Source organism: Onychostruthus taczanowskii, unplaced genomic scaffold (genome assembly GCF_017590055.1).
Source record: "Onychostruthus taczanowskii isolate IOZ18803 unplaced genomic scaffold, ASM1759005v1 scaffold24, whole genome shotgun sequence".
In the NCBI taxonomy this organism is placed as follows: Eukaryota; Metazoa; Chordata; class Aves; order Passeriformes; family Passeridae; genus Onychostruthus; species Onychostruthus taczanowskii.
In genome coordinates this window covers 8,046,038-8,064,390 of record NW_024499684.1, presented here as the reverse complement: position 1 = coordinate 8,064,390, position 18,353 = coordinate 8,046,038, and the positions used below count along the sequence as shown (strand labels likewise).

Genomic DNA, 18,353 nt, shown 5'->3' with positions numbered 1-18,353 from the left:
GGGCATGTTTCTATGTCCAGTCTAGCTATAAAATGTGACTCAGTTTTTAAGTACTGGCATTTTAATTCAGTGGAGATGTTCCCTTCTTGTAGGCAGAGGTAGATCCCACTCCAGTGACAAACATAAATATTCAGGAATACAGAGCAGCAGAAGCCTAGGGCTGAATTCTGCACTATTTGATGGGTTATCCATGGCAGCACTGACTGTCCCTGTAACATTGCTTATTCTGAATGTCTTTTATGATTCCCATACCCTCAAGATTCAGAGTTTGTGTTTTACTTATTTTTATTTGCACTTGGCATATGGTGTAGGTTGATGAGACTGTGATAGGAAGAAGGTTATCTATCCTGTAAGAGTTGGAGATTATTCTATGAGGGGTCTTTTAGGAGTTGTTTTTAGCTGCATGTTTGCAAGTGGTGTCAAAATTTTTAGTTTTATAAATAAACTTGAATTATGATTATTGATGATATTTCATCCTGGATCAGACTCATATTGTGCTTCACAGTAACTTTACTGGAGGGATTTCAGACGTTTTGGACTTTGTTTTTGGGTTTATGTTGTTTTGCAAAATACTTATGGCTCTCCTCTAACAAATTCTAGCTGTATTGAAACTCAAGTTTGAAGTTCAGGTGTTGAAAACACTTCCTGCTTCTCCTGAAGTGAGAGACAGCAGCTGTTTATTGCAGTGCACACAGGAAAGGAAGCATGAATAGATATTTGGTTACTGTGGTTAAATTGTAACATTTACTGTCATTTGGTAAGGGTGGCTTTTTGGTAAAATGCAAAGTTAATGAAAAACTTATGCTTGAATACAACCCAAAATATTTTATAGTGCTTAAAAAAATGCATCTACCTATATTTAATATGCCACAATCTGTTGCTATAGCAACTGTTGTACCAGTGACTGCAGCCCAGAAAGGGACAACTTCATCAAGGACTGGCATTTTCCAACAATTCAGCATTTCCTATACTTTTAGCAATTTATTTGACATCAGAGTTGTATTTCAGAACTTGGAAAGGATCAAAGTTGGAAGGGAGGTTAGTTCTAGGCAGGGGTCAAGCACTGCATTAAGTATGAAATGCTAACTTATCTTTCTTACAGGCAGGAAAATCAAGATATCAGTTTAGTGTGGGGTCATCTTGGATATTTTGAGCCATCCTGGGTATGCCCACAGAGCTCTTAGAGAGCAGCCTTACAAAAACTAAGAGCATGACATGCTTGCCGCCTCCTGCCCAGATGTCTTTAGACAGCCTGTCAGATTTGTAGACAGGCTGCCCACATATGTCTGATGCTATTCTAAATTACTTAGGGTTGTACTACAGGTGGTGTAAGTTCCTGGCATCTGTCATGCTCTCTGGGGGGGCTTTTCTCCTGTGTTTCCCATCTTAAAAATACCACCTGGGCACGTCTTGCATACCCCAGTTTCAGAGCAGGGAAGTTACTGAGAGCAATATCTCTTTGTCCTCCTTGAAAACAGCATCCTAAGTGCCAAGCAGGACCACAGAGGTATACTTTTAGCAATTTATTTGACATCAGAGTTGTATTTCAGAACTTGGAAAGGATCAAAGTTGGAAGGGAGGTTAGTTCTAGGCAGGGGTCAAGCACTGCATTAAGTATGAAATGCTAACTTATCTTTCTTACAGGCAGGAAAATCAAGATATCAGTTTAGTGTGGGGTCATCTTGGATATTTTGAGCCATCCTGGGTATGCCCACAGAGCTCTTAGAGAGCAGCCTTACAAAAACTAAGAGCATGACATGCTTGCCGCCTCCTGCCCAGATGTCTTTAGACAGCCTGTCAGATTTGTAGACAGGCTGCCCACATATGTCTGATGCTATTCTAAATTACTTAGGGTTGTACTACAGGTGGTGTAAGTTCCTGGCATCTGTCATGCTCTCTGGGGGGGCTTTTCTCCTGTGTTTCCCATCTTAAAAATACCACCTGGGCACGTCTTGCATACCCCAGTTTCAGAGCAGGGAAGTTACTGAGAGCAATATCTCTTTGTCCTCCTTGAAAACAGCATCCTAAGTGCCAAGCAGGAGAACAGGACCACAGAGTTCTTGTCCCACTGGAGAGGTCCTTACTCAAGGAATTAGGGATCAGTACCTATCTTCAGTATCACCATGATCTTTTAAATTCTTGGCAGGTTGTTTGTTTGTGTTGTGTGTTTGGCTCTATGACAACATTCATGTCATAACTGGCCCGTGGATGGGTGGCATTTCCTATCACAGCTGTGAGTCAGGACCAAGACATGAGCATTCAAAACGAGCTCCAAGAATATTGTGTGTGTTTGTTAAGGAAACATTTGTTTAATAGTTTATTTGAGCTATCAGACTGCAAATATGCTCAGTAAAATAGATTTTCTGGGTTAAATCAATACTGGAATGAGTAGAAACCGGAAGATCAAACAGGAGCTGGAAATAAAGGCTGAAATTACCAACCAGACACAAAAAGGAAATGCAGGATTTATATCACATTGACATACAAATGTGGGTAATAAAACCTGATCAAGTAAATTTCTATTGGGATAGTGATATGAGTAGATATCATTAGCCAGGATGAAGATATAGAAATATAGTAGACACAGTAGGGTTCATCTGAGATTAAAATCTATGAATTCAAAAGAAACACCCAGAGATGCACCCAAGGAACATCCCGTCATAGGAAGTGAATTAAAGTATCTTCAGAACATACAGAAAAGTCTGAACAATCTGTCCACAGCAAGTACTTCCCTGAGCTTTGTAGGCTGTGACTTCTTTTTGACAGCCTAACCCATCCAGATCAGCCCCCCCACAGCTCCATGTTCCACACTGATCCTTCTCTTCTAAACTCCTGCTCCTTTGCACTCTCCAGGTGACTGACTGTGACTGTCTCCTGTCTGGCAAGCAGCATGGGAGATGCTAATGCTCACTTAGATTGGTTTTTTAGATGGATGCTGGATTGCTCATAGGCTTTCTCCTGCAGGAATGCCTGCATGGTGAAGACCCACACCCCGTTGGGTAGCACCATAGCTGGCAATATTAATAGGTTTGTTTAGTGGCTCATGCTGAGCGTACCAAGTTAAAACAAATATAAAATTCTTTCTAAAAGAAAACTGCATAACAGTGTACCTCTGTGGTTTCAGTGAGGTTTGAAGTATCAGAAGAGTTCCATCTTGTCAGCAACATCTCTGATGGGGAAGAGCTACAAAGCAGTTAAGATTTACTTTTTCAAATGTGATTTCCAGTTCAGAATTAGTGCATAGACTTTATGTTCCAGTGTGAGGCCTTTTCAAGATGATGCAGCTTTTTGAGCTTTCTGGCTTTGATCATAACAGAACAATGTTTCATGACACATTCAGGGAACAGTTTTTCCTTTAACTTTGGCTGAGATACCTTTCTTTGCCACAGTTTCTTCACCAACAAGATGATCTTGTTTCTGTGTTTAAAGACAGGGGTTAAGGAGAAGATGAACTGCTGGAAGTGAAAAAGAACAGAGTGAGGGCCTACTTGAGAGTTTTCAGCCTGTATGGCTCCCTGGGGCTAGATGCATCCTCCACTATATTCTTGTATCCAAGTCAAGTTTAAGTCTGGATGGATGGACAACTACATGTGGTTTTAAAACCTAGTTTCATGATGGGTTAGGAGGGTAATGGTAATGGGTCATACTCTGCCTGGAAGTGGGCAGCAAGTGGAGTGTTGTAGTGAGTGATATCTGCTGGGATCTGCCCTGCTTGATGCCTTCATCAATGACATGGAAGAGGCAACAGGCTGCACTGTCATCAAGTGTGCAAATGACACTAAACCAGGAGGAGCACATGGTATGCTCCAAGACAGGGCCACTGGAACAAAAACTCAAGGAATGGGCTGGCCAGCATATTATTTTATATATACCAAAGGGGCAAAGCAAAGTCCTGCAACTGGGAAAGAGTTTCTTTCCACAAGGATTTTCTTACTCAAGAACTCATGTTCTTCCCTTCCGACAACGCAACAGTTGTGTGGTTGACAATTCACACTGTAGCCTGACTATCTGGGGAGCATCTCTACAGAAAAGGAGCTGGAAACATGGTAGACAGCAAGCTGTACATGAGCCAGAGTGTGGCCTGGCAGCAAAGGAAGCCATCAGCATCCTGCATTAACAGGAGCAGTATGAACAGGAGCATAGCCAACAGGTTGAGACAACTATGCATCCCCCTTTACTTGGCTCTAATTAATTCACATTGAGAACACCCTGAGTTTTGGTTCCCCTAGTACAATAAAAATATTAATCTGGAGTAATCTTGGAAAGCCAAGAAGGTCAGGACTTGGAGCATGTGTTCTGTAAGAAGATGCTGAGGGAATTGTGCTTGCCTAATGTGGAGAAGGGAAGGCTTGGGAGGGTTAATATGATATAGCAGCAGCTTTCCAGTCCCTCTGGGTTAGTGGGCACTGCAGCCAGCTTGTGTGTGGTGGCAGGATAAAAAATAACTGACATAAAGTGAAACAAGGGCAGCTCTGACTTGACATAAGTAAAAACTTGCTCACCACAAAGACAGTCAGGCACAGACCAGACTGCCCAAAGAGGTTGTACAGTCTCAATACTTTGAAGTTTTTAGTCTTAGGTGGATAAAGACCTGAGCAGCCTGGTTTGATCTCACAGCTGACACAGCTTTGAGAAAAAAGTTGGACTAGAGAGTTGAGGTTCCCGCCAACCTGAATTAGAAAGATTCTGTAACAAAGACCAGCTAAAAACGTGTCCAGGTTTGTTCTTGAGGCTTTTCTTAGAGAACTCTTATCCTAGAATATGCATCCTCTTGTCTCCATACATCTACACTCATCTCACTGTCCAGTGTTTGTCAGTGTAGTTACCATGCACCATTGGAGCCTGCTGACATGCAGAGCCACTTAAGCTTTCTTTAAATAGGATCAAGTAACACATTTGACATATTTTTGATATTTATTTATTTAAACTTCGTAGTCATTTCTACACAACTTTTTATTCTTCTGTTGCTGAAATCATGGCATATCTTCTAGCTGTTGCAACAACAATAAACAAGTATTACTTGTGTAACCACTTGTGTTGACAAATTTACAGTGGTTGCCAAAAGTTAATGCTGCTTATCTGAAGCTGAACTCAAGTCTTGTTTGGCTTTCTTCAAGCAAGTCTAGTGGTAAGGAGATTCTAAAGTAAAATAATTGATCTGGCTGTATTTCTCCTTTCTTTTTCATTATGATTTTAAATGGAAAAATGCCAGTGAATTCAGTGAACATACAGTGCCAAAAAAAATTCTGAAAATGGAACGAAAAATCTTATTCTCAATGGTTTCATTTCAGCACTTCCCTGGATCAAGTGGTTGGTGTTGAAGAAGCTGTTTAACTTGCCTGTGCCTCTATTTCTCTGTAAATAAGTGTTATCTAGAGAATAAAATATGTTATGGAACCTTGTCTGAACATTATCAATACCATACTTTGGCTCTTGATGCACAGGCAAAATGAGTCAGCCCTGCAAGGAGGAAGATGATGTCAAACCAAGGTTGGTTCAAGAATGTCCATGTACACATTGAGAAGGCAAAATGTAGGGAAAATAAACTTTGGCCATGGCATGACAAAATGCAAGATGAGAACTGATAGCCTCTGGTGGAACTGCAGTGGTCATCCATGTTCAGGCAAACCCCAATCCTAGGAACAATGACTGAAAGGCATGTTATTTCTCTCAGTCCAGTGTGTTTGGATTCGTTTCAGATCATCATGTTAAATTCTGTCTCTGATCTGCATGGCTACATTGACAAGAGCCAGCTGACCCGGGAGCTGGGAGGAACCCTGGAGTACGGCCACAGCCAGTGGATCCATCACCGCACGGTGAGTGCTGCTGCTCTTGCACATCTGCTCCTCGACTGTCCCAGGGACAAATGCAGAGCAACCATTAAGCAGGAGCTTTTCAGTTGCATTACAGCCTATGGATTCTGCTAGGGACCCAGGGAAAGAGGAAATCCATGACTCAGAGAAAGGCAAATTCCCCAAAAGTTTGTAAGGGAAGCAGTAATTGCATCTCACTGTGTACCTGGCCCAGGGCCTAACAGTGTCGTGCTATTCTTACTCAGCAAGGCCTTCTCTTGCCTTTTAAATAATTGATGGCATTCATAGGACTTCAGCTGAAATTGAAAATAGGCTGTAGCACTTTGCTGACTTTACAAAGGTCAAAAGTAAGGTCAAAAGTCTCACTTTAATGATTAATTATGTCCATGCTTTTAAGAGAATAAAAATACTCAGGGCACTATATTTTATTTTTCATTTCTGCACTATACAAGCATGCACTCCAGCTGGGTCTTATTTTGGGTAACTGAAGAACAGTTGTTAGTAGGAAGGCAAAATATTTTTTGTTCTGTTGAGGAAACTTGTACAGGTTTGATTGTTCCCTTTTTGGGCTGGTTAATGCATTTCAGTGCCTGCTTCAAAACAATGTAAACAATTCATTATGGTGCCCAGTTAAGATGACAGTTCACAAAAAACAGACTCCAAACTCCAGCACGTTAGCAGACAAAATATTGTTTCAATCTTCCTAAGCAAAAATGGGCTAAGCTGGGTCACAATCCTTGAAAAGTAATTAATTTCACAGAGAGTTTATACAATGTTTGCATCTGTCTTTGTGGGTCTACTTGCAAGACTATAAGATATATTACAGCACACATCCAATGTGAGCCTCAATATTTTGCAAAGTTCTGAGCAGCCCTGGGTTTGAGTCTGTGGTTGCTACTGGGCAGGTTACACCAAACTCATAAAAAGAGCTTTTCTGCATTTTTGTCACTTTCTTTCTATAGTTTTCGTGCTTTGCTGTCCTTATAAAATTAAATTTTAGTCTCCTTGAGAGCCAACAAATATTTCAGGCTTCTGAATATGCAAACATAGAATCTGAACTTTGTCTAACATTGATTTTCTACATTTATAACTGTGTTGACTATAATGAGGTTAAGGTTGAGATGAGTGAATAGGCTTATGTGTCAAAAGCATCAAAAATATGAAACTGTCCTTGCAGGAAGAGGGAGTGTGAAGAAATGAATCATCTATAAGAGCTTTCAAACAGCAAAAGGTTTGAAAATATGAAGGGGGATAAAAAGAGGCACAAGAAAGGTTGTATTACTTATTAATGACAGGGGTTTACATAAAGAAATAATACATATTTTGGAAAAATATGCAAACAAAATGAGCCAAGAATTTAGGGCAGTAGGGCTGTATAATCCCCAGAGGTTTTGGTTAAATTTGTTGGAAAAATTTTTACCAAGCACAGAAACTGGAAAAAAAAACAATCCACAGATGTAACTTAGGTACATGAAACAATTTATTGCTCATGTACACAGGAGAAAGTGGGGGCAAACATGCTATTAAGTGAAACACTGACAAGTTCATGGTGCAGTCAGCCAAGGAATATCTGCTGGATAAGAGGCTGTCATCAGGGAAATGTCTGCTTCCATTGCACCTTGAAACAATCTGACTTCCAGTCTTGCTGAGCTATGGTCTTCATGCCCTTTGCTGCTTCTCTCAGTGTCCTCATATCCTATCCTGCCAGTGCTTTTCTTCTGAAAAAGCTTTACACCCTGGCTAAATGCCAGTGACACAGCACCCTCCTTGCATCACTCCCTGTTTCTGCTCTTCTCTCTTGGCTGCCAGGAGCCTATGGACTTTCTTGGCCCCAGAGTGCATTTTTGGCTTTCAGTAAATGGCCTTTGGTCATGAATGGCCACGTCTTGTGTTGCAGTCAGAAGTGTGACATTCCAGCCAACTCTAATCCAGTAGCTTCAGTGCTGAGAACAGCAGCATACAGCTGCAGAGCACCAAGATAGAGCATGTGTGGGTCTGTGCTGCTTGTGTTGAAAGCAGACATGAATTTATGGGGGAAAAGGGAAGAAGGCTGTGAACTCTGCTAGCATTCCTTCATGGGGGGCATGATTGAGACCACAAATGTGGGCTAATTTCTCTCTACACCTTTTGAATGGTGATCTACCCCCAGTTTGTTTTTCACTGAGCACAAAGCATAATTTCTTCTGTCACTGTTGCAAACAGTGAATTCCCATCATTGCTGGAAAAAGGAATGCAGTGTGCAACAACTACATAGTGTTTCATTGGGTGCAAGAGCATCCCTAGTGCTCGTTGACTGACTCAAACCTGTGGGGGATTAGATGAAAATGTACAAAGAATAAAGAGCTATACAGAATAACACAACCACCCCCAGATTTGAGCATGATCATGGAAAAACATCCCATGCAGTTACTTGCTACTAGATATAAAGGTTTAATCTCATGCCACAGGTCTGAACATTATATTCTGCTCTGAAAAGGTGGCATTGTGTTTTTTTAGCCTTCCTCACTTCCCCATTCTTCATAAAAACCAGATTTCTGACAAGTTTTGCATTGGTGCACCCAAGTGAAAAAGAAACAGCAATGATCCTATGAATTTATGCATTTTAACTGTATTTGTAGTTACTTGTTCCTGTATTTGTGTACTAGCATGGACAGATGGGAGGAAGGGACTAGAATGCATCTTGTACAGATAGGCAGGATGGAAAAGCACATATTCAGAAGTCAGGGAAAGACAGATTACTGCTGAGTGAACAATGGCTGTATAAATATAAAGGCTTTGCCCTATATATTTTAGTAGTGTTCTCAACTTAAATAAAGCCTTCATTAAAATTTTAAATGGAGGAGAATTTCCCAGCAAGCATAGGCAGAGGATCTGAAGTTCCAGGCCTGCCTTTGAAGCTGATGTCCTCTGTGGTTTCATTATGTCTGCTGAGCTCTGGGAGTTCCCCATTGGCTCACAGAGGTAACAATATGTGCAGACCTGTGAAAAGGTCATTTGTGACACATGGTTTAATTTGTAACTTTAAGCACGTCCACCCAAAAAAAGGCAATGTGACCAGCTTTACAGGCATGTAATACTTGCAGCATGGTGTGCCTGAAGCACAAAATGTTGTTAAAGGGCTAAGGGTAAATAACCAATCTGTGACTTTATGCTTTTGCTTTTCCAGGCCATTGAAAACTTTGCAATGACAGTAAAAACAACAGCACAGATGCTACAGACCTTTGGAACAGACTTAGCAGAGACTGAACTTCCCAACGATGTGCAGTGCACAGAGGAGCTTCTCTCCTCACACACTGAGCACCACAGCAAGCTGAAGGTGATTGTTGCCCCATGATGGCTCCAGCAGTGTAATAGATGAGCTCTGATCTAACAAAATTTTCTGCCATTCCTTGGCAACCCATTGTCTGGAAACTACTGAGGAGGAGGACAGACACCTGGGTTTAGGAGGTCAATTCGATTCAGCTGTGGAAAAGGACATTTTACAGCTTCAGGAATGATACAATAGGGAAGTCTCACTTTCACTGTGTGAGAGGGAGTAATGGGATCACATCTGGAATAGCATGAAGAGTTCACCAGAAAGGATGGACTTATATTGGAGCAGAAACAGAGAACATCTGTGAGGATAGTCAGGAATAGACAGAACGATCTAACTAGATGATGGCTGTTGTTTTGTTTAAAAAAAAGTTGGGTCTAGTTTGGCTTTGCAGAGTAAGGATCAGAAGTAAATATTACTGCTGTCAGCAAATGCCTTAGGTTAAACACAAGATTAAAAATACTACCTAAGCTGTATTAGCACAAGAACAATTTTTATGGAAGAACTGTGCAGTGATGTGGGGATTCGTCATCTGACAAGTTTATGTTTGAGCCTCATTATCTTTTTTATTGCTCCATGCTGGGAAGACACTTCTGTGGATGACTTCTTATAGCTTATGTACTATGGCTCAGCATGGCACAATGTTGTTTAATGAAATTCCATTAAGAAATGAAATGTCTCAGCCCAATCTCTCAGCTCATAATCTACAGCATACATTCAATTCTTGGTAGAATAATTTATTCTGCAAGTGGCCTGGTCAGATATTCAATCTGCTCAGAATTACTCTATTCCTGTTCTCAGAAATAGATCTACTATTCAAAGGTAAAAGAGTTAGGTCTCTGCATTTGCTAGAAAAACATACCACCTTGGGTAAGCATTTATATTTTGTTTCAAGTATTTTGTACCTATGAAAGGATCATCCTTTATCATTACTCTGTTGTCATCTAAGAGATGTGTTGTTAGAAGTACATACAATTTGGGTTTTGGCTTGGTTTTTTTCCCCTCAGGATGAGCTGAAGCTAGCAGTGAAGCAGGGGGCCACCTTACTGACATGCATCCGGGAGCCAGTCACCCGAAGTGCCAACAGCAAACTCAGTCCAGATGAACTGGAAAATGTGGCCACAGTGGAAAGGTCAGTGGATCTAAATTACCTTGTGCAACTTGTTAATTTATTCCTAGGAGATGCAAATGTAATTTAAATAATTTAAATATTCAGGTTATAAATTACCACTGGTTCGCGTACTCAGGATTTATGGACAGGTAAGTCAGAGAAGGAAATAGCTTAGAGGAAATGACTCGATTAAACTGTCAAGGCAAGTTAAAACAAGTCCTGAATTTCTCAGTAATTTTTGGTCAGACCACTAACTACCTGGCTGAAGATTTAAGGTGAGACTTATTTTCTCCATAACATGTATGTCCTTCAAACTTCTGTGCCTGGTTAGAAAGTAGTACCTGAGTCTCTGTGAGATGAGTGGCTGATGTGCTTGTGAGTGTCTATGGAAACAGTGGGGGAGGAGCAGATGAAGATGATACCTGAAACATTCTGTGTGTCACAGATGCAGAGATAGAGAGAGAACCCCCCTTTCCTTCCTACAATGCTAGTTATTACCATAAAGCTTTTAGTCACCATGTAGAAGTTTCTGCTGTGCCATGTGATGCAGAGCAAATAGAAATGCCATGCTAGGGTTTCAGTGTGTCTGCATTCACTGGGAACAAAGGTGCTAAAAGTAAAGCTGAGCTGATATTTTTCACTGAATACTTTAAAATCCTTTGAACAGTCATCCCAAAGGAATTTGTGAATTCAAGGACTAGCTTTGATTAAAAAGAAGTTTTCCAGGGATAGATTGAAAACAGAAACTTGTTTTTGAGACAAATAGGAGGGAGCTATTGGCATTTGACCCAATAACTTTATTTCAGCATGCACTGATCCCCTATCTGCCCAAAGAATGCCCATCTATTGAAATACAAAATATTCAGAGAACACTTCCTTTTCATTTTTTCTACTTGTTTAAAACTGTTCTACTTCATAATTAATGGATCATTGAGAAACTGTGAGGATGACTCACTAGCCTGGTGTCAGATATTTTACTGAAGATATGACACCTTGAGATTAATGTCTTTGCAAATCAATGTTTCATCATTTACACAAAGTAAAACAATGTCCATGGGAGTAATTATGAGCTCCTAATCTATTGTTTTTAATGGACTAGGAAAAATTATTCAGCCCTTGCCTATTTCTGAATGGTGAAGAAAATTAACAAGTTGTAGAGTTCTGGTTTAATCATTCCATAAAATAATAATTGCATAATATTTAATCTGCATCATTTGGGGACGGATTATCTTTGAAGCATTGGGTGGAAGCTAGGGAGTGACAGCTGCCCTTGGCTGCCAGCACATGGAACAGCTTCAAGTGCCTCTGCCACAGTAGATCCATGTAGTTGTCACTCATCTGTCACATTCCCACCTGTCCTACTGCAAATTTCATTCTCTTTTGCTTATGGGAGAGTTGACACACAGCCCTCTTACATAAGTTTAGGGCTCCCCACCATCTCCCTGCTCTGCTTTCTGCCATGAATTACTGTAACTTAAAAGAAATTAACTGTAGGAAATAAGTGCATTCTGTTCATTTTAATTTCTTAACAGGTTGCTGGCTCAGTTGGATGAAACAGAAAAGGCTTTTGATCAATTTTGGACCAAGCATCATCTAAAACTAGAACAGTGCCTGCAGCTTCGACACTTTGAACATGATTTTAGAGAGGTATTTCTTTGTTCGTGCTGTCTGGCCTTCTCTGGTAAATAAGGTCAAATTCTATCCATACTTAAGAGTATACCAGCAGTCCAAAAAGGAGGTTGGGAGAGAAGATCTTCATTATGCAATAGGAAATGAATATTCAAAAATTAAAGTCTTGACAGCTTTCAGATGTCTTACAACAGTTGACTAAGGCAGAGTGAGGAAAGTGCCAGCCTGTGAGGGCAAAATGTGGAACACCAATAAGTAAATTTATCTTGATAAATAATTTTGCATTTAGGTGTGAAGTTATCAAACATAAATTCTTCTGTGATGGTAAATCATCAATTCCACTGGAGTAAAGGGAAAACAGTTCAGAAAGCCCAGTGTCAGCCCAGAGACTGCAGTAATACAGATTCTGAAGTGATATAAACCTTGGAGTTACAGGTTGTCAAAACTTTGTGGGCCTAATTAGTGAGAAGCAGGGAAACTCTTTGAAGAACAGTTGGCTGTTGATTTATTCCTTGGATTTTCCATTTTGGAACAAACTGAAAGACTAACTTGAGATGCAGACTCTTCTCAGAGATGTAGGTGAATGTTTGTTGTAATTTTTATCAGTATCTTGTGATGGGGTTTTGGGTGGGTTTATTTTTTTTTGGTTTATGTTTTTGTTGTTGCTGTTTTTTAGGTAAAATTGACATTGGATAACCTCATGGAAACACAAGCAGGTTTTACTGACATTGGAGACAGTGTGACTCGAGTTGAGAACCTCCTCAAGGAACAGAAACATCTGGAAGAGAAAGGACAGGTTTGCACTCAATTTAGTATTCTAGCTGCTATAGACATGGTATTCTAGACACTTGTTATTGTCCTTTTTTTTTTTTTTTTGGTCCAGATTTACCCTCATCTCATGAGTCGTTACTTTAAATTGCAAAACACAGATCCTAATTTCCAGAAGCCAAGGTTTTTCAGACCCAGTGGTTCCATTTAATTACTTGGAAAACTAGGGAAAAAAGGTAGGGAAAAACTTGTATAATTATTGTCCCCAGTATGTGAGAAAGAAGAAGTGGACTCCATAATCTCAGTGGGCAACCTGTTCCAGTGTTTGGTCACCCTCACAACAAAAATCTGCTTCCTGGTGTTCAGATGGACCATCACGAGTTTCAATGTACTCATTGACATGGAAGTTAGCCTTCAATGTAAATATAAAATAAGACATATCAGCTATATTAATATTCCAAACCTTTATCCCCAGGCTACAGCAGGTGTTACAGAGAAGGATTATCCTTATTATGCATGTAATTCTAAATTTGGATTTTTCTCATTAATTTCACAGGAACCTTTGGAGAAGGCCCAGTCTCTAGCTCTCCATGGAGAACAGCTCATCCAAAACAATCATTATGCAGTTGACTCCATTAGACCAAAGTGTGTTGAACTCAGGCGGATTTGTGATGACTTTACCAATGAGACCAAGAAAAAATATGATATTTTGGGAAAGTCTCTTGAGCTGCATAAGCAGTTAGATAAGGTGAGTGAACCTTCTCAGATAACAGGTCTAGCAAGGTTATATTAAAAATGAAGGATTTTATTAGCTCAGGTAATTATGATGAAGATAAAAAGTTGTTTGGTTTTTCTCTGTTTTATTCAGTAAATGTTAGTATAAATATTGGAGCTTTGCATTAGTTCAGCAAGTCCAATTCTGCATATGCTGATGGGGTGACTGTGGGCAGGAACTATGAGCAGGCACACTATGAGTAACATTGATCCCCTTTTAATGACATGTTAGGGCAAATCTGTTTTTCATAGAGTAGAAGCAACAGCTGACAGCTTGAACTCTCAGTGATGATAGTCTTCTTCCCCCTCTTTTCTTTAAAGGCAAGCCAATGGTGCGAAGCTGGAATCTACCTCTTAGCTTCCCAAGCTGTGGACAAGTGCCAGTCACAAGAGGGAGCTGAAACTGCACTCGTTGAAATTGAGAAGTTCTTGGTAACAGCTAAGGAACACCAGCTCTCCAACCCGAAGGAGTTCTACAATCAGTTTGACATGATCCTCACCCCTGAAATAAAGGTGCATGTGCTCACCTAGAAGTTAAAAATTTCTGATTGTTTTGTCCATGAAAGTGTACTGGGCTATATATTTGAGTCTGCTAAAATCTGCTTCTTTCCCTACTCCAAAAGGGCATAGAGGTCAGTATTTGTGGCAGTAAGTTTTACTCATAAGAGCAGTCATGCAACACTTACGTCAGTTTCTTCAGAGCAGTGCTAGAAACACTGCTTGAGTCACCACGTCTCGGTCAGCGAAACTGTGATCTGGGCAGAATGCATGGACCGGGCTGCAATAAACTGCAGCACAGTGTGATCTCCAGCTCTAGTCTGAGTCTGGTAATACAAGTCCTTTCTTCACTCACTCAGTCCAGCACTGACAACCATTTGTTGTTTGCCTTTTCTTTGTCAAGGCCAATGCCCAAAGAATTGTACAAAAACTCGAAGATGTGCAAGAAATGTTTGACAAGAGGCAAGTAAGTCTGAAGAAGCTGGCAGCCAAACAGACCCGGCCAGTACAACCTGTTGCTCCACATCCTGAATCTTCCCCAAAGCGAGCATCACCAAAGATTACCAGACCAGCAGCAGTAGGTAGGCCATGAGCAGCTGCTTTCAGATTCACACCAATGTTTTGTCCACATGGTCATGTTTGATTTTTGTTATCAGAATGAACACTTGAATTTGATGTGTAGTGTCAGCCTCGTAGGTCCAGCTAGTAAAAATGAATATGAAATATCTCTCACTGCAAACATACAAACAAGGGTGAATCAAAAAACCCACCAGGTTTCTCCTCCTGGGTCTAATCTACAGAGTAAATTTCCATACTGTGTCTCAGTGTGTCTTGTATTGCTAATTCCCAAATACCCACACCAGCGTAGACAATGCAAGCCTGCAATGTAAGCATGTGAACCTCTTTTATACTGCAGATAATGTAATGTGAATATTTGGCTTTCAAGTGTCAAAATTCCTCAAGTTGCAATCAGATACTTGCAAAATTAAGGGTCCATTAGTGAGTGACACCGACTCATTTGTGGAATTTTTGCTTTTCCCACTCTACATAGATGTTAGTTCACTTTCTACCTTGTCCTCTGCTAACCACAGAAATTGGGCATTGCTTCTGTTTGGAAATTACTGAAAGTTCCTGAATTGAAGTTAGTAGGTGTGTTTAGCCAAGATAGCCGTTTTCTGCAAAGGGAACATGGGTGAAGCTAATTTGAAACACTGTATCCTGGAGACCAGTCCTGTGGCCTTGGTTCCTGTGCTTGGTGGCAGGAAGAGGTTGTCCCTTTGGAACCTTTAGGGCTATTCAAAAGGGGAACCTTTAGCAAAAAGCCTTAAAAACCCTCTCTAACTTGCATGAAGATCATGCAATAAACTGCTTTCCCAACAGGAAGATTAGGATGGCCAGTAGTAGCCTGACCATTTTGCTTTCTAGGCATACCAGCAGAAAGTCATACCAATGCCCCTGTTCTCCTCTGCACCCAGCATTCATCCTTTCTTCCAAAGGAAAATCATCTTTTTCCTGTTCCCATGCTGGTTTGACATCTGTACATTTTCCCCCCAAACCATGCTGTGTTTTTTATGTACAGTTCCTACCTCAACTTTCAGCTTCTCTTTTAGTTTGAGGCAAGCTGAGAACACAATGCCTGTGAAGAGGTCCTGCTCTGCCACACACACACCCTCCAGCACTGTGCTCCCCTCTTGTACTGGGGTGGGCAGTCAGTTTGCTGGAGTTGTGATTTGCCTTGCAAACTGAACAAAAATACTGCAAAACTGTAGTAGCTCTTTTTCCATTGCATTGAGTTAGAGAAATGCAGGGAGCTCTGGAGATCATACAGCCCAGTCACCTGCTCCAAGCATCACTAATGTCAGCATTCAGCAGATTGCTCACTGCCTGGCCACTAGCGCTGAAGCAAAGGAAATTGCAGAAAATGGGGTTATGGGGTCAGTAGGTCAGAGCCAGTTTGTTCCTGTCAGTGGCAGCACAGTTTCAGGATGGTTTTTACCTACTGTGAAACTGCATCTTCAGGCTAAAAGCTCATCTTGCCATTCTTTTTATGCATGTAGTCTCTTGAAATGTTTTTTGAGCTTCTTTCTTGCCATTTTAGCACATTTGCAGATTTTTTAATTAAATTGTTGATATAGATGGAACCTTATAGAACAGTCACTGGTTTATGACAGTGCTCTAAGTTTTGATTCTTGTTCATACAGCCCATGCCACATACCATCAGCTCTTTCACAGAAAGTCATGAGATGCTCCCTTGTTCTCTCCTTTGAATTGCAGTTCATAGTTATACAACCAAATACAGCATAACTGTGTGACAAGGCTTAGCCTTTAATGTCCTGTTGCAAAGTAATAGGTAGCTGAAATTTATTTTAAAATACACTCTGGTTGTAAGAAGGTGCAAAGTGCAACCCAGTTCTGTTCAGACATTGATAAGCAGACTCTGCCATTTCATTCAGATTCTTGAAGATGACTGACCAAGAGTACCTCTGTGCAAAGAAACAGAAATGCCTGAGTATCTACAGCTCATCCGGGGACTCACAGTCAGTGACTTTAACAGCTAATGCTGACCAGTTGTATATTCACATATTCTTTATGAGTCACTTTGGTGTTATCCAGTTGTCTGCTACTTTGAAATTCCTGAGTGCCCTTTCCCTCAGAATGCCAAAGCACTTGGCAAGTACTGGTCAGCATTTTAACCTCTTTTTTGAGAAAGAAAACTGAAGCAAGATAAACTGAGAAATTCACCAAGGTATTTCACAGTCTGACTCTGAAACGTGTCTGAGAATAGAAACAGGGACACTGAGTCCTATTACAAGCCTGAAAATGAGGCTGTGAAATTCTGCTCTTCTTGAAGCTACCCTCTTTTGGACTTTCCTCTGTGTCCTTTCTTCACATTCATGGCATCAATGCACAATCAGCATTTACTTATGGGGAGAATTTATTGAGCAACATCTTGGAAACTGAGAGAGACTTAGAGCACCTTTTCGAAACAGGTTTTGTAACTCATTTGTCATATTTTACCCAGGACATACCTGAATATTTCTAAAAGATTGCAAAATAGAATATGACAACAGGAAAATACCATGTTCCTAGACTGTGTAAATAGAAAGACAAGCAAAGGCAATAAAATGTGGTAAACAGAAATAGAAGACCAGAAAGAAAGGCTTTTGTCTCCAGGCAGCTGAGTAACAATACCATGGCAGCACTGGGGTGGTTAGTCTGTGAAAGGAAAAAAAGTTACATTTGTTCCAGAATAGATTTTGTTTTGTTCTTCCCATTGCTGACTCTCCATTTTCCTAACAGGGAGCAGTAGGGAAAATTCAGTCCAATTCAGGGTGCTAATGGAAAAATCTTCACAGATATGAAGGCTCAGACATTAAATACTCCATTATTGTAACTGTCAGGCTCTCGATTTTACATGGACAAATACGTAGGCAGAGATGGATTTTGTGCACACATGCATAGCTGATACCATGTCTGAGAGAAAGGGCAGGTTTCTGTTGGGGAAATGACTGTCACAGTTTCATGTGCGTGTCCTTATGGTTTCTGGTGACTCTCAGCAATCTTTTAGCTTAGTAAAGATCCAGAATGGCAGCCCAGAGTTGACTCTCCTTCAGTCAACACTTCTATACGGGTCTAGAAATGCCGAATAAAAATTTTACATTAATCCCAATTTTGCTTGATACTTCTGGTTTCACAAGTGGACTTCCATATTTTGCAGGGACGGGCCTGTTCAAGACTGAAGTACTAGTTCTGGAATTATTGTGATGCTGAAAAGTTTGTGCCAGCTGTATTTAGTGCATGTTTTAGCTGTGAGAACTTGATTAAATATTATTCACAGATCAACCCTGAAAAGGCAGAAAACTCTGTTGACCTTTTTATAATAAGAGCCTTGAAAATTTAAGTAGTATATATGACACCTTATTTTAAGGACAACTCCATTTTCTCCCAGTGGAAGCTGCTTGAATTCTAATAGCTAAATTTGTCCCTATGTCTGTTGGGAGGAAAGAAGTGGCACTTGATAGGGAAATGTTTTTGCTCTGATTCACTTTTGAGGGCATAATTTTTGATGATTTGACTACATATTTGTTCTCTGCATTTCTGTGCAAAACTTTTTAGCACGGAGTGAATTGGAATAGGGCCAAAGAGTCAAACCATACAGTCTGTCAGACACAATGAGATGAACCACAGAGGAGTAAAGGATAATACAAGCAATTAGAAATTACTGCTGTTAGCATTTATCTATTTTAATTTGCTTGTAATTCTCCCAAACTCTTACTTTTTGAAATGATACTTTCCCAAAGGCAATTCCCTTCAACTTCACACGTTCTTGGAATATTTCAGTAAAAGATGATTTGGCCATTTCAGTGACCATGGTTAGGAAAAATGTCTTGCTTTAGTTACCTTTCTGATAAGAGCTGGAACACGGCAGCACAAAGTGCTCCTAGAG

General features: G+C 40.4%; 1 protein-coding gene across 1 annotated transcript in view; it reads left to right on the top strand.

The window, feature by feature from the left end:
- Positions 1-18,353, top strand: part of MCF2L2 (MCF.2 cell line derived transforming sequence-like 2) — a 115,522-nt gene that overhangs the window by 15,340 nt on the left and 81,829 nt on the right. Inside the window, exons 6-13 of the mRNA XM_041406012.1 lie at positions 5,700-5,816; positions 8,980-9,129; positions 10,134-10,258; positions 11,770-11,884; positions 12,543-12,662; positions 13,191-13,382; positions 13,730-13,921; positions 14,310-14,487. Of these exons, the coding sequence (XP_041261946.1) occupies positions 5,700-5,816; positions 8,980-9,129; positions 10,134-10,258; positions 11,770-11,884; positions 12,543-12,662; positions 13,191-13,382; positions 13,730-13,921; positions 14,310-14,487 (1,189 nt within the window). The remainder of the gene's footprint in view (positions 1-5,699; positions 5,817-8,979; positions 9,130-10,133; positions 10,259-11,769; positions 11,885-12,542; positions 12,663-13,190; positions 13,383-13,729; positions 13,922-14,309; positions 14,488-18,353) is intronic.